Below are 27,957 nucleotides of genomic sequence, written 5' to 3'. Positions count from 1 at the left end.
AGGGGAGAAGAACCCCGTGCTGAGGGCATTGATTTGAGATGGACAAGTCTGTAGTGCTGTAAGCACACAAAAGCAGCCACTAGGCTGAAACAAGGCAAAAAAAAACCCAAGAGGAGGTAAATGCCCTTCCAGTGACACCTGGCACTGATTTCAAATTCTTCCCTGCGAAAGAAACTGAACAAAATTATACACTGTTTGCAAACATTTCAGCTCTAAGACAGTCAAGCCTTTCATCACTATCCCCAAGTAAAAGGAGACGGGAAAATCTCAAAACTTTCACGGTCATTTCATAACGAAGATGGAGTCCCAAACTTTGAGAAAGACATGGAGGCTCCTTCCCTGTCTTCTCCAAATTCTATCATGTTTCCAACCTAAATATGATTTTCCTTAAGGCTTTCTTAGCTATTTCTGGCTAAATAGAAATTTAAATGCAGCATCAGTCAGATCATCCACCTTTACTCTTCCAAAAGGTAAATGAAGGAAGAATGGCTTATGCCAGGCTTAGCATATTGAAACAGTATGGTCTAAAATGCCTTAGTTTTTGAGATTTCATATTTCAAGCCCTTGGCTTTACAAGCTGCACAAACACACCAAGTAAAACAAATTTCAACCTTCCTATTGCTTTGCCTCTGGTTTTGGGTTTTTTTTAATAACAGCTTTTATATAACAGAAACTTCAAATATGGTAATTATGACTGCAGATTCATCGGAGTGTACATTCATGGGAGTCTCAGGCTTTCATTTCTCCTCCACTACTCCAACAAAACAAGCACCCACATTCTGTCTAAAATCCCTGAGACATCAGCTGTGTGATCAACAAGGCTGTTGCTGAGGTATCAGTACACACTGGAATGGATCCTGTTGCCCAGCTCTTGCAGCCTACAATGTATTGTGTTGTTCCCTTACGTACAAGCACACGCTCAGCAGCAGTCCCTGAAATAAGACTCCTCTCTACTTCTGGAGTTTAATTCCATGGGAAAGCCACATCTAAAAGTGGAGCTGTCCATACACAGCTTTCCATGTCAGGCTCTGGTTAGAATTGATTAGTTGGATGAATTAGTTGTCATCTCCACTTGGTACACAAGTACTTTACACAGGACTCAGCAATTCAATTACTAAGTCACATCTATGCAGAATACCCTCTCTGCAAACTACAGACTATTTCGTGGCACTCTCCACCAAAAGTGGAGTAAAGCCAATTAACTGGTGGCCCAATCCCCAAGTTTACAAACACTTCCACAAGCAGTTGATTGCAATGAGCCATTTTCAGTTCAAGGCACTTGGAAATCTCCCTTAGCTTGCTCTGCACAAAAATCTCTGATTTTGCTTATCAATTAAGTACTGTTACCAACTGTAACAAACTGGTCCTTTTGTTCTTTGTTGGTTATGGAACAACAGCTGCCTTTGTCAGAGTCTCAGCACAGCTATTTATAGGTTGCGTCTCTTTAGAGACCATTTCCTCTCTTGATTTCTCCCACCTCTACTTAGCTCAGTCTATAAACATTAATTCCTTATTAGTAAAATAATGTGTGTTTTTAGGAGCTAAATCCTGTCCCAAAAGAAAAGTGTCCGTTACATTTTTTTCCCCAAGCCAACTGTTGGGAAACATGGGTCAATGTCCATCTCTTTACGTTAAATCAGAGACTGAAATATGCTTTTTTCCTGTAGCAATTTAAATGTATTAGTAAAGAAATATTAATTCTACTGTTTCATATCCTTATTTTCCAGACTTCACCACACAGAGTGGGTTAATTCTTAAATTCCACAGTAAACATGGACTGGGCAGCCTTTACAAGGCTTCTTGTCACGCAGTGAGCAGGAGGGATGCAGACTACCCTGAACATTGACTGCAGGGACTCCTTGCACCAGAAGAGTGCAGAGTACTATTCTGTCCCTGCCTGGAAGCAAAGAACCATTGCTGGGGTCCCTGTGAAATGAGAGAGGAAGAAAACCACAAAAATAACCAGGTCCCTCCTAATTTAACAAGTCGCACTCCAAAGGAACTTCAGAGAAAGGACTCCAGAAGAACCTCATCCCTCAATTTAAAAATATATATATATAAAAAAATAGATGAAGTGTCTTGAAAGCTATCTTTTTCGCAGTTCACTGAGTTTTTCTCTCAAATTCCAGGACAGTTGCACTTTGCATCTTAGACTAAAGGAAAATTTATTCTTTCTGGTAGGACTCTGCAGCTATTTCTCCATGTACTCAAAGGGCACTATTTAGAGAGGGAAGCTGGTGGGCCGCTTCCTGCGTCATGCACCACGTCTCTGAGAGGGCTGTGGGAATCTGTGGGAGCACAGGACTAGGTTAACATGACATCAGACGACTACTGTCAGCAAATGTAAACCTGTGCTACAAAATCAATGCTATGTGGTAAGCTGTAAATTTTGGCACCAGATAAAAAAGAAACAGACGCCAGCACTGGCAGACATCTACTCAGCCAGATCTAACAGCACTTAAGCCTAAGGCAAAAAATTCACTGGAGCTACCCTCCACAGAAGATCAAAATCAGATTATGCCAGAAGTATGATTAGACTAATTCTCAAAGCAACGTGAACCAAACCGAAACAGCCACTTGGAGGTAACCTGGGCCTTGCCTTGCTCAGAGCCTTCCACACTCCTGTGTTCTTGATGTTTGTGACAGGCTTCCCACGTGCCCAAACTTGGTCAGTTTTTAATTTCCTTTATTCCTTCCCCTTTTGTTTAAGACTGTGTTTTAAAATTCCCCCCCGTCCCCCCAAATTCTGTAACATCTTTGTTGTAGTCTAGCTGGGGACTTCTCTTCAACTGATATCAGGCTGAGCTAAAGCTGTGATGTCAGAGCTAACTGTCAAACTAGAGTATCTCTGGACAGCGATGCCAACATGTAACATACAGTTTCTTACTTGAATATGACAAGATACAGCAACCTGGGATGTCAGAGGTTCCTTCCTTTCTGAAGACAAGTATAAAGTTCATGGCAGTCTTTAAGATCGATGGGAATGAGCTATTCATGGTAGCACAGTTTACTCCTCTGTTGTAATCCTCTCACAACTGACATAACTTGAAAATAAGAAAGGTAAAATTGTCCTTTGTATTCCCTTGAGCTGACTCCAGCCTGTGTTTTTAAATTCGTGTTTTTCATTGCAACTGTATGCCTTGAGCTCTTCAAAGAAAAAAACCAATTACACTCTGTGGAACAATACAATAACTACTTAATTACAAGGAAAAGAAGCCATGCTGCAGCTCTGCTTTCTCTCAAGGAAAGATAAATAGACTTAACAGGGAAATCAGAAGGAAAGGACCGTTGTACCGTGTTTGCCATTTGCAGGGCTGGGTCCACCAAGCCGAGGATTTCTTCATTGTAACTTGACTCCAGACTAATTATGTCATCGATCACATCATCCATCTGCAGCAGAAAAGGTGGACAAAGAAAAGCAGACCAGTCATCAAAATCACCAGGATACAGAGGCCTGACAAAGCCCTTCAGCCACACACGGGCTCTGCAGCACAAGCCCAAGGTGCTGGTGCAATTTTGCAATCCCTCAGCCACGACTCCTGCTACCCAGCCAGGACACTCAGGTCATGGCAAAGCTGAGGCTTCATGGTCTAACCCACTCCTCCCACCAGCAGGTACCCTGCACTACCTGCCCACGGACACACTGTTCCTTCCCAGGAACAGCAGAGGAGGAAGCTGCCCATAGAAGGAGCAATGCTGACGACATGACTCCCTCTCCCCCGCAGCACTGCCCACCTACCCTCCACCTCTTCCCTCTGTGGGACCAACACCTGCCCACAGACAGGAACACTGAGCCCCTGACACCTTCAGGGAAGGAGAGGGAGCAAAGGCCTTCTGCTTGTGGGGTGACAGGCTGCCCACCACTGACAGCAGAATCCACTGGATTCATATCCCTCATACACCCTCCCAGGAAGCACCACCCAAGGGCAGCTCAGAGATGATTTTAGGTGGTACAAGACATATTTTTTTGGGCTGGGCTGGAAGGTTCCTCCGTAAGCTCCTAGATGGTCAGGAGAAACACCTCTCCAAAGCACCCACCCAGCTGTTTCCAACAGTCCTGCAGGACTATCTCCTTTTTGCTCATTATAAAAAAAAGAGCTTAAATAACAGAGATCTAGAAAATCAATGCATAACACTGATGATAGAAGTAGTAGTACATGGGATAGTAGTATACGGGATTTTTGCATCGGCTTCAGAAAGTGTGATCAGAACAAATTACACTGACTGGAAGTGAGGGCAACAAAGGAACTAACAGTTACAGCCCATAACTAAAGTCTTGTTACTGTTTCTGGGAAGGAATAAAAAAAATTTAGTTTAAAAAAAATTTAAAAATATAAAAGGGTGATTACTGAGGATGAATTACCACAGCCTCCTCACATAATTTATTTAAATGCAAGTTTGATCTGCATAGAAATGTGGAGTCAGAAGTTATCAGGGTAAGAACACATCCATGCAGTCTCGGAAAATCCATTTAGAAAAGATTTCCTGAAGTGAGACCTTAAAGCATGTTTGAGGTGTTTTTCTGCTATAGCATTACAGTGCTAGAACAGCACGAGCCCTTTTTGGATGTCTCCATGCACTTTTGACATCAATGCTAACAAACAGTGTTGCTCTTTTGTACCTTAAATACATTTAATATTCAACTTCTTAAAGACACTACAGGGCAAGTTTATTTGTCAACACAACATCAAAGAAACATGCTCATTAGAAAGGGGACCTGTGCTCCACCTCCTGTGTCATCCAGTACCTGCATGCATGATGCTCGTGAGTGTGTATTCAGAGCCGGGCACTCACTCTCAACCCTGCTTTGCTCTTCAAATTTATAAAATCCCTGCAGAAATAAAAAGGAAAAAAAAAAAAAAAAAAGAAAAGAAAAGGGGAAAAAAAAAAAAAAAGAAGAAGAAAAAGCAAAGCATGGATCTGAGTTCATGGCACAGTCTCAGTCCCAAAAAGAGCACGATTGAAATAGTGTCATGCACACATGTTCCTGATGACACAGCAAAGTGAAGCTGTAAATACCTTGAAGAAAAAAATATTTGGGTGCCACTGGGACAATGGATGGAAATATTTGATTTTCATTTCTTTTGAAACTATGGAGCACAAGTATTACTCTTGCATGTGCAAAATATGTTCTGTAACAACTGTTTCTCAAAGATGTGTAGTATTCTCCTCACAGACTGAATCTGTAGTAAAAATCTGGCACAAAGGCTTGAGGATGAGAGGACATAAGCAGTTCTATATTGTCTCCAATTTTTCATTTTACAAAATATTGACATAACTCTTATACTTGTCAATATCTTCCCAGTCATCTTCCTTTGGTGCCTGAGCACACATGTAACATCTAATTAAGTTTACGCCAGTAAAGATTAAGACAAGGTTGCAAAGGACTTCTAGGCATAGGCTAGTGAAGTCTTATATTTGCAGCACTGAAACAGCAACCAGTAAGATTTTAGGGTATATTTGCTGGGATAATCTGGCCTTCCAGTTACACAGGAGACTTGCACAAATTTTACTGTAAAGATACCTGAAATATCTCAAAAAAGCTTTTTGGTTTTTTTTTTCAGTTATTTTTGCTATGCTCTTTGCTCTTTCTACAAGAATGAGCCATAAATAACATTATTCCAGAAAGCTACAGCTTACAAAGCTGCTTTGTGTTCTCCAAAGGTCAATTATTCACTGTTGCATCAAGCAACAGGGTGGGGGAAAAGAAAAGTAGTTTTAATAAGTATCAACTAGCTAACACAGTTCAAAAAGGAGGAAGTTTGAGGGATACAGTTGTTATGCCAAAACGTTCTATGCACCTATCTACTAATCAGGCAGACACAGAGGCAGCAGTTACACTTTCACAATGACGTTCGGAAAAGATAAACACAACATCTTAACAATGAGCAAAAATGGTTTAAAACAACTTAATTAAAGCAGATTGCAATTCTGTTTTACTGAAGAATGTGAACAGGGAGAGCGTATTACCTCTTTCTCACAGTTGGAGTTGAGGGTGAGCATTGCCATCGGGCTGTTGGGAGCGCTGCTTCCAGTTCCAGGTGGCATGACATGATCCCCGGGCTGGTTTGGACATGGCAAGCTCAGGGCTTGGTTGGCATGTTTATTTGCTAGAGTGGTAGAGAGGTACTGCTTTACCTGCTGCCGCTGGGCCTGCTGAATGTGGTACTTGGTTGGATTCTCAAGGTGAGTCTGCACCTGTGCGACACAATTAATAAAAGAGGGTGTTACTGCTTAACAACGTCATCGCAGGTGCTATGGATTTGAGCTGTGCATTTCTGACATAAGTACCAACTAAGCATTTGACAAAGTACAAACCTGCACAGCTCTAAGGAAGGTCACAGCATGTCACTAACTCACATCTGGTGGCAAAAAATCAGTTTACAACCTGGTGTTTCAACAACTGAATTATTATCAGTAAACCAAGAAGCTCCAGTTATTCTTCTACAACATGAGATTTCTCACTTAAGCCCAACGCTCAGGTTTCCAGTTGATACAGACAGTCCAGAATGGACAGTTCTGCATTCAGACTTTCAGCTATGCGACATTCAGTTTTCACTAAAATATGGATAAATGAGTTGTACTGCAGGACTCATTTTACTTGTTAATAGCTACAAATGAAAACCAAGTACTATGGATTGCTGTCCTTGATCCAAGAGAGGTCAAAAGGTTTGTCGTCGTTTTTTTTTTTTTAGGTTTTGGTTGTTAGTTTTTTTTTAAATTAATACATTGATTAAACTAGAAAAACAGGAAGACGCCATTTTTCTGCCTACAGATTATTTATATCTCAGATATATGGCCTAAATCATATACAAATAAGGCAGCCTGTTTATAAACACATCATGCAAATAAGATGCAAGAAAAGAAGTGTTTCAGTTCAGATCAATCACTGTCCTCAGCAACAGCTATTTTTATATTTAAGATAAGCTTTTCAGTACTTAGAATTTTTTTTATATTCAAAATATGAAAAACCTCACACCAAACTACTGGTGTGCACTCTAAATAAGCAAGAGAAGAAAGGCAATTTTTTTTTTTTTCCATGAAAAATTTCCACCATATCCTGGAAACTCTTTGTCGCCTTTCTCTGGTCATTCGCATTTTCACCAGAAGATAGAAAACTAACCGAAATATAGTAATACTCTGAGAAGTTATTTTGTTTTAAAACAGTTTCATCAAACTGACTTCTGCTGTTACAAGTGACCATGTACATTGCTGTGAAAGAAATTAAATAAAGCATCCAAGACACCAGAGAAAAAGGGTTTCCTGCATCCTAAATACACCTTCTTAGCAACAGGTTTTAAAATAAGCCTGCAACAACAACTCACCTGATAATGATTATATTCAAGCATTTCCAGCATGCTACTTAGAGGTTGCAAGAGAAGCGACTACAGTATCCTTTCCTCTACTGCCACTCCAGTTTGAGGGATCCACATATGGAAGCACCATAAACAAGCTACCCCAGAACAGCAGAAGAAACTTGATGGCCACTGCTCAGACTTATAGTAACCTACTCTAATTAGCCATGCAAGTGGAGAAACAAACAGTTCACACAAGGGCTCTTCATGGAAGTTATGCAAGTTTAAGTTAAGCCCTAACGATTGGTATTTTTTTTCCCCTGGCTTTGATGTCATGCTTTTTCATAAACATAAAAGGACCTTTTAAGTGATGGGCTATCAAAGTCAGATTGACAGTCTCCTCAAGGCTAATTCGCTATTCAGCTTTCGTTCCAGTCGTACTAACAGACAATGGCAGTTTTCTTTAGCAGTAAGGTTAAAAGTTTTTAAGGACAGAGTAAGAAATAACTGAACAAATGCCCTACGAGCCTAATGCACATCCCCTGGAGTGCATTAGTGCATTAGTGGAGTGCACTGGATAAACCCACGGGCTACACAGTTCTACCCTCAGCTTCCAGGCTCAGCCGCTGATCCACCCAGGACCTGCAGCAGAACATGAAGCACTTGAAAAAGCTCTACCCCATCCTCAGCCTCCCTGGTGCTCTAAAGCCATTAATTCTGTCTCAGTCTAGAGCTGCAAGAAGTTTTCAAGTTCATGGGCTAAAGTATGTTCCAAATGCACTTATCTGCAGGTGGGCACAGTCCCTGCACATTCCAGGACTTAAGTTTTTCTTCTATCCAACTCCTTGACAGAAGTCTGTACTCAAGCACAGACATAAAAACCACTCAACTGGCAATATTTTCCAAAGTCTCCGCACATTAGGATGGCATTTCTAGAGAGTTTAATCTGCTTTGTTGCACTGCCTCACAAGACAACACAATACCAAAGCCTGCTGTGATAAGTACAGCACTGTGACAGTTCCAAACTGCATTATCAATTTTCCTATCACCAGTGCTAAGAGCTACACTACCCAGATAAGTCTATTTTTCACCAAATTTTCAACTTCAAAGTAGATAAAATTATCAGTAAATGAGTTATTTTCATAACACTTATATTTGGTTATGACATTTAAAAACAAGCCCTACTCATCTGACAGAATCTGCACATTCCTTTTCCTCCATAATCATCAGACACAACTGCTGTTCTCCATCCCAGGATGAAGTGTCTCCTCTCTGCACCCAACTCTTACCCACCCTCCATGCTCCCAGGAGAGAGACAACCAAAATTCCACGATCCACATCTCAACTTTACATCATCAAACACTACATTATTTATATCATATACTAACACACTGAACTGACTCCACTACATGTCAAGTTTTGAAACACACACTGCCTAACTGACACAAGATTTTTGTTGCTAAAACACAAACTTATTTCATAAGAACTTACTCTCCCTGTGATTTTGTTGTATTATTCTACATTAGAATATTTTGAGTTATTTTGCTACTCAATTACTAATTTTGGTTTTTTTTAAAAGGCTGTGCTGCCTTCAGCATGCTGGAAAAGGTAGGAGAAAAAACGTTGTGAGTTCATGTGTCACAATCTCACACAAGTCCAGTAGTGAACCAAAGAAGCCAGAGAGCTGTCTTTTTCTGTCATTAACTTGCTCCAAAATGATGCAAAGATATTCAGGAACTGAACACTTTCTTTTAATCCACAGCTAGTCAAACATACTTTCACAATTAAATACAAGAACATACAATCAACCTCCAAATGGAGGAGAATGTGATGCAACAATTCCCACCCTTCAACAAGGACAGGAGTCCCTACAGGACTAAAGCAGCTTTACACATGTTCCTTCTTGGACAGAAGTACCAATTTCAACAACCCTCACTCTGGTCAAACACGAGGCCCAACAGGCTACACAAAAGGCATCTGAGAGACTTGAGTTTGATTCTCTGTTGTGTCACTGGCTGCTCTCTTGAGCTGCCTTAGGAGCTCCACTGTGGAAATCTGGTGGGAATTGCCTTTATGAACTCTGTGCTGTTTGTTGGACTAGCCCTGTCTTTGGCCTAAAGCATCCTTTTCCACAGTCTCTACATCAAAGGCAGACCAAATGTGACCACTTGGACACACACCCCAAGATGCACCAGTCACAGCCAGCCTGTAGATAACTCATAAAGTAGTTCTTCCTTTTTGACAAAATATCTCACGAGCAAAGAGCTGCAAAATAACCCTACAATGAAATTCCGCTACCCCGAACTTGAAACCGTGAATAAAAGCTTTGACTTAAGATCTAATTTTGGTCCTCAGCCCCTTCCAGCCTTTCGGGTGAAGAATAGTTCTTGTTGTTCTTCCAAATTCATGAGACACAAAGTGAAAGATGGCAAATTATTGGTTTGGATACACTTCCTAAGAAACGTGACTGAATGAGGACATGAAAGAAAAAAATAAAGCAACTTGAAACCAAGTCCTCTGGTTCTCCAACTGTCTATCTCCAGGAATCTCAACCAAAGCTTTGTTGCAACATTACTAAACTGAGTAGAACACGTTTTTTTGGGCATTTTGGTATTGACAAGCAAGAAGTAATGTAATATGTGTAGAACTTCAGAAATGAGCCGAGGCAAAACAAGCTAAATTTATCACACTATAGTAACACAAGAATTTGGCTATAAGGAACTGCAGCTCAAGGATGGCCAAGTGGAAGCCCACAGCCTGGATTCAGCAGAGAAAGACCCAGAAAGCAGCTGTACATTCAATTTGCACTCAGACGCATTTTCAATTTGCTTGGTTATCAGGGTAATGCCTACATGGGTAATACAGAATAACACTGCCTTAGAAGTAGAGCCCCAAAACTGGTTTCATCCCAGAACTGCCTGCAATGCCAGCTCAGCAGCATCTCCAGTATTTCCATAACCTGGTTCCATCCACACTTAGAACTGCCACAGCATTAGATACTCCTGCACCACCAGTCTCATTGGTCAGCAATTCAAGCTCCATCTGCTCTTGCCCTGCTGACACTCAGGAGGATGCACTTCCTTGAGGTGAAGCACTGAGAAAGGCAGGATTGACTGCACCCCTGTGTTACCCACTTAGGCCCTACAAGACTGAGCTGGGCTGGAAAAGTTTTATATGGAGCCACACTGATTACTCAGCACTCACCCCTCACACTTTGCACTGTCCTGGAGAACCACATTATCTCAAGCAGGGGAAAGGTTTTATCATACCTTCACTAATCTTGAAATCTGACTGCTAATTCCAGGCATACAACCAGTTCAAGTATCTGAGTAGAGGAAAAACGGCTCCTGAGTAGCTGCCTATTTTCTTCCACATCACAGAAACAACAGTAATAAGCTGTTTATTACAGTAATAGACAGATTTTCCCAGCCCTTGTGTCTAGTGTCCATCAAGCAAACATTTAATCAATAGCTTTGACTAGTTTTAAGTATACACACCACATCAGTGGGAATTTTAGGTGCACTTCAGACTACATTCTTCGAAATCCTTATGATATTACACATCAGTGACAGAACCTCTGAGTAGACCCACACACTTCCTTGAATTTCCCAAACTAAAAACGTTTCCCATTAGGGTGATTGGGGGGCTCAGGAATTTAAACACAAAGCATAGCTGTGTGCTTAAGCACAAAGATCAAGTAGTTCCTCTGCACGAAGCCAACACAAACAACTGAAACAATACTGCTGATACTTGCTCCTCTGGTCAAGTCTTGCTGGGAATCACTCAGGTTTAATTTACTAACAACTTGCTGATAATGGCAAGAACTTGGAACAGTGCTACGTGGCAGCAGAGCAACGCACCACCACTCCCAGCAGCTGTGCACAGACCAAACCCTTTTTGTAGGGGCACCCAGGAGTTCGCTCTTGGGCAGGCCCAGGCCAGGGAAGCCTAATGCCTTTGCAAATACATTTTGCACAGTGTAATCCAGAAATTAAATGGTTAATGATAAAAACAATGGGGAATTACACAGAATAAAGATGGCATTACTACCAATCATACTCTAGGAAAACTTCAAGGTTACAGAATCATAGAAATATTCAGGTGGGAGAAGACCTTTAAGATCATCAAGTTCAACCATAGTTGGAAGTTGATATGCTGCAGTAGGATCAAGCTTTGAGCCACTGATACATCTGGATGAAGGCAACTAGGCTAAGTTGGTGTGTGTTACTGACATACTCATGAATTTGTCCTTGCACAGGTTTGATTTCTTTGCAATGGGTGACTTCTGGAAGCAAGGACGAACACAGCCTATCTTGTGTTAAGAGTATTTCTTCAAGATGAAACACCGAATATTGGTTTTACCATCTCAGTTACTACTTAAAATCACAGTGTCTTACTTGTCACATCTCCAAGTGCTGCTGCTTTCAAAGCAAAGCTGAAGATGCCTCAAATTCCCTGCTAGTGCAACACAAGTGAACAAAGGCCAGCACGATGCCAGCAGTTCCAGGCTGTCCCGCTGCTCTGGCCCCCACGGGCTGGGATGGAGCATATTCCCACTTCCAAAATCGCACAGAAGGAGATTCTTCTCACCAAAAACATCACTGAAACTTCCTGTGACAGTAAAGCCAAAGCACTCAATGCTTCATTTAAGCAGAGATAGGCTCGGGCACAGGGACATGTCAGGGGACAGCAAACCAAGGGGGAGGAAGACTATTCTCCCCACCCCACTCCCACTTTTTTTTTCTTTAATTAAAAAGACCATTTGTTTTAAGTAAATTGCCTTAGGACTTACAGTTTACAATTACAAATAAAATACTTTTTTGTCAGTTTTTTTGGTTCAATAGAACTTTTTGTTGCTTAGACAGCTAAATGTCATGGGATTTTTAAGAAAGGTTAAAATTCTGTGTCATTTAACAATTAATGGCACACAAAGAAAAACTATATGAAACCACATCCACTGAAGTGTTCTGCAAGGGCTACAGGCTTCAGCTGGGTCCACTGCAGCAGAAAGCCTGTTCAACAAACCAGTCCTGGGCTTCAAAGTTCCTTTTTAAAGTTGTTTCAACCTACTTTCAAGAATAAAAACAGCAGCAGCAACAAGTTGCCTTCTAAGACTTTGAATAAAAACAGGAAGTTGTATAAATAGGTGTCTGTTCTTTGAGGCTAGGGGGAAAAATTTGAGGAGAATGACATTATGAGAAAGATAATCAATTAGTGCCACTTAGAGTGATTTATTCCCCTAAAATTTTCCAATCCAGATTCAAGATTCTGCAAGTCATATTCACCAGAGGTTGGTCCACTAAGTCTGAAAATCCTAAAGACCATAAAATCCCTTCAATTAACTTCTTTAAATATTGATCATGGGTTTCACTGCAATGCCAGGAAGTAACCTCCTACCACCCAACTTGGAGCAATCCAAATAACCAGCCAGACAATGGTTTAACTCATTCTCAATGACATTTTCCCACATGCTGCATTCAAACATTAAACAACAGCATCACATTTTTCCCCCTAAAGACGTCAGTGGTCTGAAGTGGCTTCGCGTGAGAAGTTCAGTCCTGTTGCTTTCTGAAACTTTTCCAGTCCTCAAAGATGAAGCAGCCACCTCACTTGCAATGTCACCAAAATGAAGCTGATTGGGCTGTGATAGATCATTCCCCCTAGGGTCACTGTGAATTTAGTAATAGATAAACCTATTCAGTAACTTCTCCAGCTGCCATTCTCCCCTCACCCCCAACTTTACTAGACCATATTTGCTCCACTTTCTTGTAGTCCATTACCCAGAAAACATGGCCAGAACAACACTGATCAGAAAGCCCAAGAGCAAGAAAAAGGTGAAGAGTAACTTGTATTGACTGTGGAATGACAAAGGATGAACTGATTCTATCATTTTACTTAGGGTCATGACGAACACAAGGAAACTACATCAGTTAGCACAATAAAACTCCCTGGTTATCTAATTCACCCAAAACCCCTCTGAACTTGAAAAGAAAATCAGATACGAGAAAGTTATTTAAGATCTGGCATCACAACTGAACTTTAAGTAAATGGATCCAACAGTCATCTGCAAGCACAAAGTTATGAAAAAAGAAATGGCACATTGTACAGAATGAACATCATTTACACAACGAGGGGTTGCTTAGTCCATCATCAAATTCCTCTGTGTAACGTGACTGTTTGTTCAAGGGAAAGACATGAAGCAAACAAGAACAAAGTATTCGTGGATTAGTATTTAAAAACTGTGCTTTAGCTATAGAAGCACATGACAACAGCATCTAAAGAAATTAAAGAGAGGCTGGCCAAATTTGCTTAAGGAGATAGAAACTGATGTAATTTGCAGGTTAGTGGTATGCTTAGCTGCCATTCAACAAGTCTGCCTTTCAGAAGGATTAGGTCCTTTGAAGTCCTGCCTTTTTTTTTTTTTTTAGGAAACCAGCATTTTAGCTGTTGACTTCCTAACACACATGCCATAAATTTTTATTTTATACAGTTACAGATACCAAAAAGCACTCCAGCATTTTAGGACAGACGAGGAATCGACTCCATAAAATGACACAAATCTTTTGCAATGATTTCACCTACCCCAGGTGCTTCTGAGCATAAGTATTTTATGACTTAACAGGCAACAACATCAGCCACACAACTGCATCTGACAGGCAAGTTTGAAATATGGTACTGCCACGGTGAAAAGCTTAATTCAAGCACCAAATATTTACATCCACTTCTGCCATCCTGCTCTCTCAGAAGGAAGCCGGGCAGCACTTTCATCGGCACTAGATGGTTTGAGATCGCTCAAAGTAGGACACAAACGACTCCTCCTCACAGGAACTGTCAAAGATAGACATAAAGTTGCTTCCAAAATCTCTTGCAAGACTTGGCTTAGAGATGTGAACTCAAGAGGGAGCAGAGTCACAGGACTACAGATACTTCAGCTGCCTGAAAGCCCAAAACCAGTTCAGGCAGACGGTCTGAAGCCACCTGTGCTCCCACCTTCCCCTTGCAAAGCCTATTTTACAGCCCAACCAACAGCAACACAAGATTCACCAGACCACTCTAACACAGATAACTGTTGACTTGAAAGAGTGACATTAGAGGGGTAAAAGTATTTGTCCAACTTTATCTTCCTCCTGAGGTTGCCAAGTACGGCATGAGCCAGTGCCAGCTTTGACCAGCGGTCACGTACGTAGAGCCTGAGCAGGACTGTCAGTGACATTTCACAGGGGTTACTGACCCAGCCACTGTTCCAGCCTTGCAGTAACCCCTGCTAGACCCGAACGACACACTAATTAACTTTCAGGTCCCTGGTACACTGCAAGATGGCTGAAAAAACCAGTGGTTTAAACTTCACTGCATTTCCCACGGCAGGGAAGAGGCACAGAATACCCACCCTTCTCTCCAGAAGGGCCTTGACAGGTCAGACTACTGCTTAAATCACATCAACCATCACACATGCACAGGATTTGGAGACCCTAGGTATATTTCTAGAGCCCAAAAGCAAGACAGCACGGACTTTGCTACACAAAATCCTTTGCAATGCCCTGAGGATGCAGTTTCCACAGGTGAGAAGAGGTGTCCTTTTCCAGATTTGTTTTTTCTCAGGTTGCTCATCATCACTCATCAAATGTGAAGAACACAAGTGGGACTGGGTAAAAATAACGGCATCTTCCACAGAAAACAAACAAAGGAGAAAACAGAAATCAGTTTTATGCAAGATGTTGGGTTAAAAGTAACCAGAGCTAAGCTTAAAACAGTAGGAGAGACAGCACACACCGACTTTAAAATAAAATTCCTTATTGTCAGCTTCCTAGGGATGCAGAGTTACCCACATGTAGAATGGGACAGGTTGTTTGCTTGTCCAGACTTCAATAAATAAAATTCAAGTAGCTTCAAGTTTCCATGCCGAAAGTAGATTTTAATGCAGTAAATCTATTTTGCCCCTGCATCAACTTCTCTTAAGATGTCATGCAACGTTGACTTTTTCCAGATGAAAATTAAGTTAAAACAGGCTATTTTGCCCAAACTGTAAATAAAAAGTGTAAGAGTAGGAAAACACCCAACTTGTTACTTTCATAAATTTTAAAACCTCATAGCCTGAACCCTGGACTCATTTGTCACTTTGAGGTTTGTGAAGGGTTGCTCAAATTTATAGCATATGGACAGATTTTGGTCAAGATAACTTCTAGTGTTGAGGAATGTAACTGTTGGCACTTTGGGGTTAAGCAATAAGGAGTTTGATTTACAAGTCTTTCCAATCCACAACATTAGCTTGTGAGAATGAACTGGTATTCATAATATTGCCTGTGGGCTACTGAACTATTTATTTACAGAAACTTCAACATTCAGCACTGAAATGCAGGAGAGGGAGAGAGATGTAAAGATGGCACCAGATCAAAATATATCAAACACCCAAAAGCCACAGAGACAGTTGTATCCTTCTCTTTTTAAAATAAAACCTACTTTATAAAATCAAATGCAACTCTTGGGTTACTACAGAAAAAAAATCTCCTCATTTTGGGGGTACACTGCATATCAGAAGGACATCATGGAACAGTCTGGGTTGAAGGGCCCTTTAAAGGCCATCTAGTCCAACCTCTATATCTTACGGCATACTTCTCCAAAGATACCTACACTTGTGGCATACTTGTCTAGAGAAGATCCACGTGAGAGACTGCTACATTCATGGTTCACGTAATTACATGGGACCTGTGGGGTTGGTAGCTCTCAGGGTCACTTACACAGCACATATCAAGAACTTGCCACTAATCATGACCCAAATGTGAAAACACAAGTACACCAAACTCAACCAGTGCATGCTGGAACAGCTTTCAGCATCTACTGGAAAGTCTGCCTACCAAAACTTCTAAAGATGCATCAAAAAATAAGAGTGAAAATAATTTTGAAAGGACCATTTATTTTAACAAGCCACTTGTCAACACACTGGCTACAGCACAAAGGACACTTGTTCTGGAACGAGCCTGTTTGGAGAGGATTTGCTTTACAACAAACACACAGCGCCACCAGAAGAAGTTAGCAAGAGGATGAAGACTGTGTTAATTCAAACCAGTTTTACACTGTTAACATGCCCTGAGCTTCTACATATCATAGTTAATAAAGAATTAGAATGACTTAGTTGGGCTCTATACCACTTTGCCTACAGCTGATGATGTCTCATGTCAGCCCCAATATGGAAGGCTCGGATAAGCACAAAAATAAAGCACTCCAGATACATCCATTTTATTCACATCACTAATATGATCATTAGACACAGCCTAAAATAATAATAAATCGCTGACTTCACTTAAGTGAAGGAAATGCAAGCTGGCTTACCACTGAACTCCTTGATTTTTATCCTTCCGTTCAACGAGCTGTGCTGTTATTTATGACTGTATTAAAACCTACTGAGTTATAATAAAACAGTTTCAGTACCTCAGAGTGCTTGATCATCATGTTCGCTAAGGTAAGATAATCCAAGTCACCTTCATGCAAACTCAACTGGCTCTCATCTGAAGCACTCTGCTAAATACCAGAATTGGAATTTTTTTGAGGACTTTGGCAAGCCACAAAGGTGGGTCACTCCTTGTGCAGGGCAGTAAGGCATTGCTCTGGAGGAGAATTTACCCAGGGGCCAAAGTGGTGCCATAGAGCATCAAAACTGAAAGCCAACACTGTCAGGGTTACTTTGAATGATGTTGGCTCTTCCTAGGGAGTAGAGTGCTAATGTCCAACACTTCCATTAAGCAACATCACATCGTTTCTTTTCTGACATCTCACTCACAAAACAGGTGTCCCAGCAGACATCACAGTAGCCACAAGGGATGAAATGCAGTAACAATAAAAATAACTATGTTTATTCCACTCGAATTTTAAATCCAGAAATCACAATTAAAGTGGTTTAGTTAATTTTTAGTTAAAGGTATGTCACCATAATCCTGTAACAGGAAGACATATTTAAAGCAAATAGCCATTAGGCTGCACAAGCTCAGCTCTACACCCCAGGATCTTATTCCTACAACAGCCAGACAGTAGCTATCATTTGGCTCCCAGCAAAAAGTAAGACTAGCACTGGCTCATTTATTAAACAAGGATGCCAATACTTCAGCCCTTTAAGATTTCAGGCCTTACATGCATGGAGACATAGCATCACCATCTATTTTATACTTAAAAAACAACATCCAGCCACTTGGCTGACTTTGTAACCTTCTCCACACCTGCTCCTCCATGTCTTCCCAAGATGAGCTGTTGAAAACCCTTCTCCTCGTGTTATTTCACATACAGCAGGCAAATAATTAGTTGCACTGTGAAATGAGAAGCTCCTGTCTACATAAATGACCCTTGATCAGGCCAGAGGATGGGGCACTGGCAGGACCATCAACTGAAGCAATGAAATCTTGGACAAAACCCAAGTCAGCTGTCAGGAGCCCTGTTTATATTGCAGTTGTAATAAAAAACCGCACTCAGGTTCATTACTTCAACAGATATTGCACAAGCATGTTCCTTATAACAAAAACTTAAAGACTCTGAAAATAGGTTATATAAAGAGATAGTCTAAAATTCTGCCATGATTTTCAACCTCTCACAGCAGTGTTTGCAGCACGTGAGCAAATATAAAACCTCCAGCTTGCAAGGGACTACAGGCTTGAAGTTCTCCTGCATGAAGTCCTACCAAGGCTGGGGTTAGGGCTCTTTCTGCAGGGTTGGAATCACATTGTATTTCATGACATCAGGCAAATTTCACCTCTCCAAACATCTTACAAAAAACTCTTTTCAATGGTTTCATCTGAACTTCAAAAAAGTACAAGCCGTCGACTCACCAGGAGAGGCACATTCACAAAACACAAAGAAGAGTGTGTGTTATCGTTCCAGTTCTCCAAAGGTTAGTTGCAAATATGAATCATCAAGAAATTAAGAAGTAATAGTTTTGTCAGAAGATCAAAATGTCTTTTGAGAAAGAAATTCAGGGCCCCCAGGCTTGGTCTCAGAAGAATCCTATTTTAAACCGCACTTGACCCACACTAATGTAACCCTTCGAGTGCTATTGCAAGAACAGAACTATGTTCACAAGGGGAAATAGGCAAAGTATCTTTCACTAAAGATTTCACATATTTATTTATGTAAAAAAAGGGGAATATCCTTTTAGCACTGAAAACATACAAACATCATGACATGTATTTTACAAAATACCTCTCATCACTGATTGATGACATACACAAGGTTTTAGGTACCTAAGAAATAGTATGGGAACATAACATAATTCAAGGCAGCCAGATGCTAGAGATGTAATTAGAGATTAGATGTAGATTAACTAGATCCTAACTCAGACTTCCTGACCTTCCTCACCCTTTTTTAAACCTCAAGTATAAACCCATTTTAGCATATTACTACCTTACTAACAGGATGAAATATTTTTAGAGATCTTAAAAAATGCAAATAAGCTCACACTGAACATAATTTATTTCAAATTAAGTTTGAACAGATGAAAAGTAAAAGCTTAGGGTATTTTAACATCTGCTAGGAGCCAGGGGAGATGCCAGTACATCCACCATAGCCAACAACGTGGTGTGAGATGTGGGACCCCATAGGAGAATAGTTCAGAACACTATAATGCATTTCAAGCCATTGGTGTCAAACCAGCTCTAGTCTGCTCTCACAGACTGAACTCCCAGTGGAGGCTGAATAACACAAGGTCTCCTCATTTAATTTTCCCTGACAAGAATGTAATTAGTACTCATCAACAGCACTGGGCAAAAATAAGCTATATGTAATACATGGGGGCAACTGGGAATTTACTGCTGCAACTGGGAATTTACATCACATTGCTGCTCCACAGTAAAGGCAGAGCTGGTCCAAGAAGGTGCCAGTGCTGATGTCCGGCTTTTTTTTCTTGCCCTGTCACATCAGCTCACTGCTCTCAGCCCTCAGTGACACAGGTACAGCTGCTTGCAGGGCTACACCAACCCAGGCAATCAAAAATACAAAGCTGATTTTAAAAAACCAGTCACCTTTCCATAGCAGGGGAGTTGACTAGGTGATGTTTAAGGTCCCTTCCAACCCAAATCATTCTAGGATTCCACAACTAACAGCCAAAGCTTCTTCTGATTTACCCCCCAGTTTGCCTACTGCTTATGTACACCTGGCAGCAATAGCTTTTATTTTTTTTTTATTGAGGCACAGTTTTCTGCAACTGCAGCTACCAGAGAAGAAAATGCAAAGTTGAATTAACTATGTTCCTCTAATAGCTATCTGTCATTACTCCCTGGGTCCAGTAGCAGTCAGCACATTCCTCACTCTGCATCCAAAGCGGAGCATCCACACACGTTGTGCTCAGATCACGCAGAGCCATCGAGACACACCTCAGTCCTTGCAGCCTTTACCCAAAGTAGATAAACGGAATTAATATGTTTTCTTGGGGAAGGTGAAAGTTCAGAGAGAAGTGTTTTCTAAGGATAATCCTGCAAACAGGCAGAAGCCCTGGCTGGAAGCTTTTTCCTCATTTCTTACAGGCCATTCTAAACAGTGACCCACAGAGAAAGCAGCACTTCACACGAGCGACCACTTACTGCATAAGCAGCTCTCCAGAGCAGAAGGCACCACTTTTCTTCCCTCAAAAAGCCAATGTATGAAAAGGATAAACTCTTTTGATAAGCCACAGTAGCATGATTAAATGCTATTTTTCTTTTTACACAGCAAACCATACAGGGCTGAACCCTTAAGGAATATATGAACTTTCATGTGAATGGAGCCCATTAACTGCCCTGCAATGAATGGTGCCTGTGGTCCAGAAATCATTTCCTTTTAGAGAGCAATGAGAACGGAAAGCTTACGACTGCTACACACAAGTGCTGACTCATTCAAGGTCATTTTACTCCCTCCCAATACAAACTGTTTCTTTGAGACAGGTATTTCAGCAGAGTATGGTTTTGATGGGAGTCAGGAAGCAGAATTGTCAAACAGTCAAATTAATACTACAGTAAAATACTTTTAGACAGCTCAAAGGATGACTTTTCAATTAGTAAATTATGATAATATAGATGACTGCCATAGTATTTCAAACAGAAGTCTCACTTCTCAGAATTTTCAGCTTAACAAGACAAGAACTAACTTTAAAGCACTTTTATAATAAATAAGGAATTAACTTTAAAGCAGTTCCTCAAATGCTAACACTGCTTCAACAGAACAGCCCTACTTCACATGAGGCTGTAGCAGCACCAAAGGCAGCCCTACCCCCCCAGTAAAAACAAGCTGTCTTGCCAAAAGCAGGTTTATCACTCAGCTGCTATCAGGACAGCCATGCTGGTTAAGGGCAGCAGCTCTCTGGATGGCTGATATGGGTAAACTGGAATAAGTCTTTCCAGAGAATATCACCCCCTCTAGACAGGTGTCCTGAAACCCAGAAGAAACAGAAACAATCCCACACCTATAGGAAAAACATAAGCAGAGAAGTCACAGTCTTAGGTAGCTACAAGCAGTTGTCTTAAAGACAAAGTTTAGTGTGTTGTCTGCAGGTCCTTAGTAGGACCTTTATAAAGACTTGGGAGAGCCAAGATAGACTGTTCTCTACACCTCAGCCTTCAAATGTCTTCAAGTAAGAGACTATTTTTTAAGAAGAGAATATCCATTAGTTGCCAGTTTACATTTTGCTCTGAAAGAACAGGAAGTTTTAATTCACAGCCAACCACTACACCCGCAAACTGAATTTTGATGGTTTCAACCAGCAATTTCTTGGTAGCAAAATTTAAGGAAGGTAGCCTGAAATACAAGCTCAGATTCACCTTTCTTCACATACAAATTTCGTCCCAAATTAATGAATTATTTTTGATCCTAGGTCAGAATAATTTCCCTTTCAATCCATCACCAGTTTATTTTAATACAGCAGTTTTCTGGCAAGGCCTCTCACTATAACCAGGAAACAAAAAAAGAAAAGTCAGCGCTGGATGGGGAGGGAAAAATACTCTAAAGCTCGCTCTTAGGATTTGCTGGAGCTTGCAGCAATGAACCCTTAGGCCCAGATTTATTAAAGATGCCCAACTGCTGCTGGGTGTCCAAGTTGAGCAGCAGCAGCTCCCATGTACAGCTCTGATGTACTTCCAGCATCCGCAGCGCTCGCGTGGCCTGTGACGTTTCCTGGTGAGCGGATCTGCCACTCTCCATGTTCAAAAGCAGAGGACGGAGAGATAGATACAAGGAGCACATTGTTCCAAGAAAGAAAAGCAGCTCTTTGAAACTTTGGTTTCTTTGAGCACGCAAGACACGCTCCTGCTGATGTCAGTGTGCTCACTTGGAGATACGACACAGATTCCAGCCAAGTCAGTGACAAAAATGCTGCTGTCAGAAGCCAGGGATTCAAGTAGGTGGGTTGCCTGAAAGCAGCTAATGGCTTCTGAACTCTATAAGCCACATTAATTTAGAAATACAGTAATATTTACTACTTGTTTTTCCAGAATGGCATCATATACTACCCCAAATGATTTTTCTTTCACCAGTTGACATTTTCTACAAAAATCATGATTTTTAGCACAAAGCAGAAGAGGGGTAGAATTTAACACAGAACTGTTGTGTCTGACACAGCTTTGAGGATCTGGAATGTTCAATGGAAAACACACTCCAGTTTTATCGGTGAAGTCTTACTTGCTGAACAAGTTTATTACTTGTACAGCAGCAGCAGGTTTGTTTAAAAGAGGCAGCCTGCCTTTCATAGACTTTCTAGAAATATTTGGGTTTTGCACGCAATAACTTTCACATACAGCATTTTATTTGGTTAACAATTTAAAGGCATCTCTAGGACATTAACTGATGAAAATATGATACAATAACACAAGCAAACAACACATTTAGAATAATGTGTCAAAACAGTTTTTAACACACGAGTTTTAGCCTTCATCAGTTAAAGGAATAGTCAAGAAAGACAAATTCCCGGGCAGCTGAGAGCTTTCCCAAGGAATCCACAGACTCTTGGAATCTGTATTGCCATCTGCTGAGAGATCATGGAAGTGCAACACCCTGAATGACACAACCTGGATGAGTTATCAGTGCTTCCCAGCACTTCATATACCCGTTTAATTACTGTAATGTTGACAATGAAATGCTTTATGTCATGCTGCTGGTGATCAACAGGAGAACAATATGCTTGGATTATATAAGTTAAACAAGAATTTTCAAATAACTAGCTGGAACTTCAACTATTGATATCCAACAAGTCTAGTACACTAATAAATATTGTCCATAATACATAAGTAATAAGTAGGTCCATAATAAATATTGTTCCAGTGCTTTAAGATAAGAATATGATGTGTGAAACCCAAACTATTAATTTAGCGTGGACATTCTGACTTTACAAAAAACGTTATTAAACAGAGTTCTGTTTGTTGGGAGATTGTTTGGATGTTTGTTTAGAAGATACTCAGTTTTCTGCTCCACATTGTTACAAGTTGGAAGAAACATACTAGTTCTAAGTCAATTTAAACTATAGAAGTTTATTAACAAGTTTCAAATTAATAAACAAGCGGGTAACTGGCATCCAGTGGCAGAGCTTCTAGCGAGGACCTACAGGGTTGAGCTGCCACCCCACCACCCTAGCAGCCTCCCTGCAAGTGTTTGCAGGCAGCAATTTATTTTCATACTTGGTAACAAAAGAATTACTGGTACAGTAATATTCCCACAAAAGCTATCACATTATTATTTTTTTTAATTTACTAATCTGCCAAGCATATAAAGCCAGACGTGGTTTTGCTGGGTCTAACAAACACAAGTTCCCCCAGAATAAGCACTATCCCGGGGATGTAAAGGGGATGTATGGAAGATGAGCAGGAGCATGTTCTTTTCTGAAACAATTCTGCCCCAAATGGTACTGACAAGGTTCAAGTTCAAAAAAAGTGTTATGCAGCACTAGTAAGCCTACCCTAAGTGGAAGGCTAGCAAAGCCTGCTTTTCCTCTAGCCCACAAGAGTTTCAGAAGTGTTGCAATCCAACTCTAACATTAATTATTAAAGGAAGATTTACAGTAACAGTAACCTAATTCTTTAATTCAAACAGACTGACCCAACCAGCTCCACAGGCCAGCACATGTTAGTGCACAAACTCAAGCTGGATGCTGCCACGCTGAGATGTTCCCCCAGAAAAGTGCAAAGGCAGCAGTGTATTGATCCAGTGATGGCCTGAACTCCTAATTTAATTTCCAAGTAATGTTATTCCCATCTATAAAGAAGAAGGAAGAACGCTGCATGACTGTTTTCCTAACGAAATACAAACCAGATGAGTTCTGTCCTCAACTCAGGAACAAACTTCCACTAAAGAGATGGGTTAATAAAATGGATCATTTTGCTCAAAGAACAAGACATGCAGATGGCACTCACTTCTGAGAGACAAAGGGTTAAAACAGTTACCCATTTCCTCAACTGGACGACGACTACTACTATTGTAAAGTCCTTATTCAGCTGAATTCCATCAGGCCATGCTTTCTTAACACAATCTGACATGTACCTCTTCAAGATCTTGGATTTCCCCCCCCCCCCTCTGCTTCTCTATAGTAGACACTAGAAATAAGTACACCCAAAAAGCCAAATGGTAATCCAAACAAAGTAACATTAAATTATCAAGCTGGGGAGACTGATGACCAGACATAATAATTTCTTTTTATAAAAAAAGAAAACAAAACACACTTGCCAGGCCCTTTGCAGACAACACAATACTGGGTTTTGTTTCAAGTTCATAACTTGGCTCTTAAAGTAGTTGATAATGAACCAGCAGGCATTATTTTAAATCAACCAGTTTTATTAAATGAGCCAGAAAGGAAAGAGGCAGGGCTAATTACCAACATTCCTTGATGAATTACCTAGCGGTGTGTGGTAAATCTCCAGGCGTCTTTGTCTTTATCCCCAAATTTATCCCTTACTTATTTCTCAAGAGGTTAAAGGACATGGGGCTAATTAAGGAACCAATCCAATGACAGACAGAATCATTCAAGGTAAGGCTGGTTTTTACTCTTTCAAGCTTTCGCATCTCTGCCTGGTACTTCTTAATCTAATTTTTTTTTATTTTTTTTTTTTAAATTACTGCTGGGGAGGGGGAGGAAAAGTGCTAATCTTGTCACGGTCAGGCAGGTTGAAATTGCCATGCAGTGCTGGGCAAAATGCTACATATTTGTAATTTAGCCAATAAGAAATTCCTTAAGCCTCTCTTGAATGGCAGGAATGTCTCCAGCTTGTCACTTTGAATTCATTCACTACACAGGTTCAGCATCTCGGGGAATAATGCTGCCAACTAGCTGAAGAACTGAAATATTTGCGAGGATACATAATACCCAAAGATTACTTTAAGCACATCTAAGTTTTCACATTTAAAATTTAACGCCTGTCAAAGGTGTCAGCAGAGGCCCCCCCAGACCTCCCCCCAACTCCTCCCCGGGCACTGTCTTCTGCCAAATTAAGCCATGGACTCAACAACACAACTGCAACCAACACTCATCTTCTTCATACGTCCTTGGCTCAACCAAAAAAAAGGAATAAAGTGGTTTTTAAATTCATGGTGACTGGAAAAGGGCTTAGTACGAGCTGTTAAAACCTGTTAGCTGGTGGGCTGTGGAGCCTCATCAATGCTTTTAATACCCACAACTGTGGTCATCTACAAATCTTTAGGAAGATTAACTCATCTTCTGCAAGTCCAAAACAGTCACTGACACATGGTAAACCACCATTTTCCCAAGGTCTGGTAACTCAGCCAGCAGATAATATGTCTAGACCACACAAAAAAATAGGGCTTTGAAGCTGTAACAGACCAAACTTAGCAAGCTCTCCTTAATTTTGTGGATGTTTCCATGCCAGAGAGAAGACAGCAAATGCTTCAGACCACCAACTAGGGTAGAAGACTAAAAATTTCTAAAAAGGGGTCAGAGCTTGGACCTCCAGATGCCTCTATCATTTTGTGTGAGTATATCCTGATTTCCTCTGTGCCAAAAACGTTATTTCAAACTATCAGGTAACTACTGTGAACTGGCAGGGAAAGAGCTCTAAGATAAGGAGCAGTTTCTCAGCTACCTTCCCACTCTGCTCACAGCATCCTTTGCCCAGGAAATGCCCTATCCCACTCCCAGCAGCAGCACAGTTTGTCCTACAACTTTGTATTTTGTGTCACAGGGACCACAGCTAAAGAAACAAGATGGAAAGATCAGACATCTTCATCAGCAACAATAATTTCTCTCAAGAGAAATGTTTGCAGCACATGTTTGCATCCATAGGAAAAGGACATTGTGATGAAGGGTGAAAGCTTTGTTTTGCACTAGCAGTTAAGCAGATACTTGCACACAGAAGTATGTTGCCCCCTTGAATTCCATGCATTTTTAATGTCTAATATCCTAGGTGTTAAGCAAGAGTTTACATTTTACCTCTGTTGCTGACCACAGAACTCAAGCACCAGTGCTTGTTTTGGAATAGCTTTCAACCCACTGAGCAAGCAAAAGTTTTAAGGTCTGAGAGATACTTTTACTTATGTCAAGGCTTAAGAGACAAGTCAGGGTTTAGTGGCTCCGTAGTTAAATGCAAGTTTTTCTTCATGGAGAATTTGCTGAAGGCTTAAGGTACATATACCAGTCAGGGAGTGTAAATAACCTCAGTTTAAATGTTGTATCTGTAGCTCAAAAAGTCTCAGTCTGGCAAATCACTTGTCTAAGTTCTTGATTGCAAATACACACGATGCTTACCTAACAAACCCACACACACTACTATCTACCATTGTCAGGTTAGATTGAATTACCTTTAATCAGATAAGTGTGTCCACAAACAGACATCTGCTGGAGCAGGCGCAACTGCTCATTCATCTCAACATCCCATTGTTCCTGTTCTTCAGAACTGTGAGATAAGTCCCCTATGCAATGAAGTTTTATGGTAATTATTACACCAAGAACACTATTGCCAACTGCGGAGCCTCGCCTGCAAAGCAGGGCTGTGCTACCACCACAGGTCACTCTCAGGCACAAGCACACTGGAAAAGGACTAGGAGGAGGTATTTTTTTGATATATGTCTGTAGTCATTAACATCACTCAGAAGACATGCTTGGCATTTAAAAAATGAAGAAATACAGGGTATCTGATGCAAAGAGCTTATCATGGTGGCACATTTAGAATCTGAATGAGTAACAACATGGGGGTGAAGGCGAGAGGCTGGTTGCCTGCACTCTTCCAAGCAGTACAGCATTGGTTTTCCCTCTGAAAAAGCTGTTGTAAGGGGAAAGATGAGCACAAACTGCAGTAATGGGATGGCACTGAGGAAGAGGAAAATGGTCCTACTCTGATATCAGCAGGGATCAACCTACAATACTGCCATGAGATGGGGAAAAGCTCTTGGGATAATAAAGCAAGAGAGGAAGTAGTAAAGAGTATCTGGCTCCAGGTTGTGAAAAGAAGAGGTTTCACCTTGTTTAGAACAAGGAAGAAGGGTCACAATGACAAGAGGCAACAATAAAGAGCTGCAACTCTAGCACCAAAGAGCAGATAACAGCTCCCATGAAGACACCAACCCAGTCAGTGTAGCAGGGAGACTCCAAAGTGGAAGCCTTAGTGGCAGATAACTTTTTAAGTACCCAGCATATTATAAACATTGTTGTATCCAAATAAACTATTAACAATCCCCTAATCACAAATATTTAAAATGGTTTTGCAGCCTATGTTTCCATACATAAGGTTTTATATATGTATATATATGTATAAAATATACACATGTATATTTGGGGGTGAACTGCCCTGTTAGCAAGGGCAGGAATACGCACAGATACAAATTCTACATCCAGGGAGGAGAGATTTTAATATGTAGATCACCAAAGCAGGACTCACCTGGTCCAGATGCCCTGGAGCAAGGGAACTGTTTTCTTACTCTCCAGGAACAAAGAAAAAGGAGATGTTAGCATCCTGTAATGGACCTGTTACATCATCTGCTGGTCAGGAGAACTAATTTTACCTTATCACCTGCAAAGTACTTATGCAGTGTTCAAAAGACATCTGCACCACTGCAGGTTCTCACTCCAGCCCTTGGGGCTGTGCTGTGCAGCAGTATCCAACATGGCACTCTCAGACAAGCATCTCCCACCTGTGCCAAATAGAAGCTACATTCTTAAAACCGAAATGGCAGACAAAGAGGGAGGAAAAGATATGAGAAGTCCAGCTGAGTTCTTATTGTGCTATTCATTTGGTTTGAGAACACTCAGGAGGGAGGGGATGCACACCAACTGCACGCTGTGAGCAATGGCATCCAGCAGCAGAGACAGGGACCTGTAATACATCCACAGTTTAGGTTCCATCAACCAGTGACCTGGTGCATCACATTCAAAACACAACAGCAAGTGTCACATCCACGCACCAACTGGGAGACGTCACCAAGTACCATGGAAGGACAGAGGGAAGAAATGTTCACCCTCGATTTTCCACCTTCCATCTGCTTAGTGAGACATGCAGAGGGCTGGATGTCAGCTGCCCACCAGTAATGTTTTCAATCCTACAAGAACTGGTAACATTTTCAGTGGAACTGATTTGCAAATCTGTGGGCCGATGCTGGCCCTGAGCCTCCTTTGCTGCCTCCTGAGGATGCTCTTGTGCTTCTTCTCCCACGGAGGACACAAGCCTGCTCACTCTAATTACAGTTCCTGCAATGCCACACTGTGTTTTGGGCAGGCAGGTCC

The 27,957-nt window shown here is 41.1% G+C and overlaps 1 protein-coding gene across 4 annotated transcripts in view; it reads right to left on the bottom strand.

Moving 5' to 3' along the window:
• The window catches only part of MITF (melanocyte inducing transcription factor), a 101,956-nt gene that overhangs the window by 11,405 nt on the left and 62,594 nt on the right, over window positions 1-27,957 (bottom strand). For 3 of the 4 annotated variants that reach the window (XM_027640181.1, XM_027640184.1, XM_027640183.1), the window contains 3 exons: window positions 5,971-6,198; window positions 4,748-4,831; window positions 3,295-3,390 (listed from right to left, as the gene is read on the bottom strand). In XM_027640181.1, coding sequence (XP_027495982.1) covers window positions 3,295-3,390; window positions 4,748-4,831; window positions 5,971-6,198 — 408 coding nt within the window. The remainder of the gene's footprint in view (window positions 1-3,294; window positions 3,391-4,747; window positions 4,832-5,970; window positions 6,199-27,957) is intronic. The other variant, XM_027640182.1, reaches the window with a different exon arrangement.

Source organism: Corapipo altera, unplaced genomic scaffold (assembly GCF_003945725.1).
Source record: "Corapipo altera isolate COAL_440 unplaced genomic scaffold, ASM394572v1 55, whole genome shotgun sequence".
Taxonomy (NCBI): Eukaryota; Metazoa; Chordata; class Aves; order Passeriformes; family Pipridae; genus Corapipo; species Corapipo altera.
This window is presented reverse-complemented; position numbering and strand designations above follow the sequence as displayed.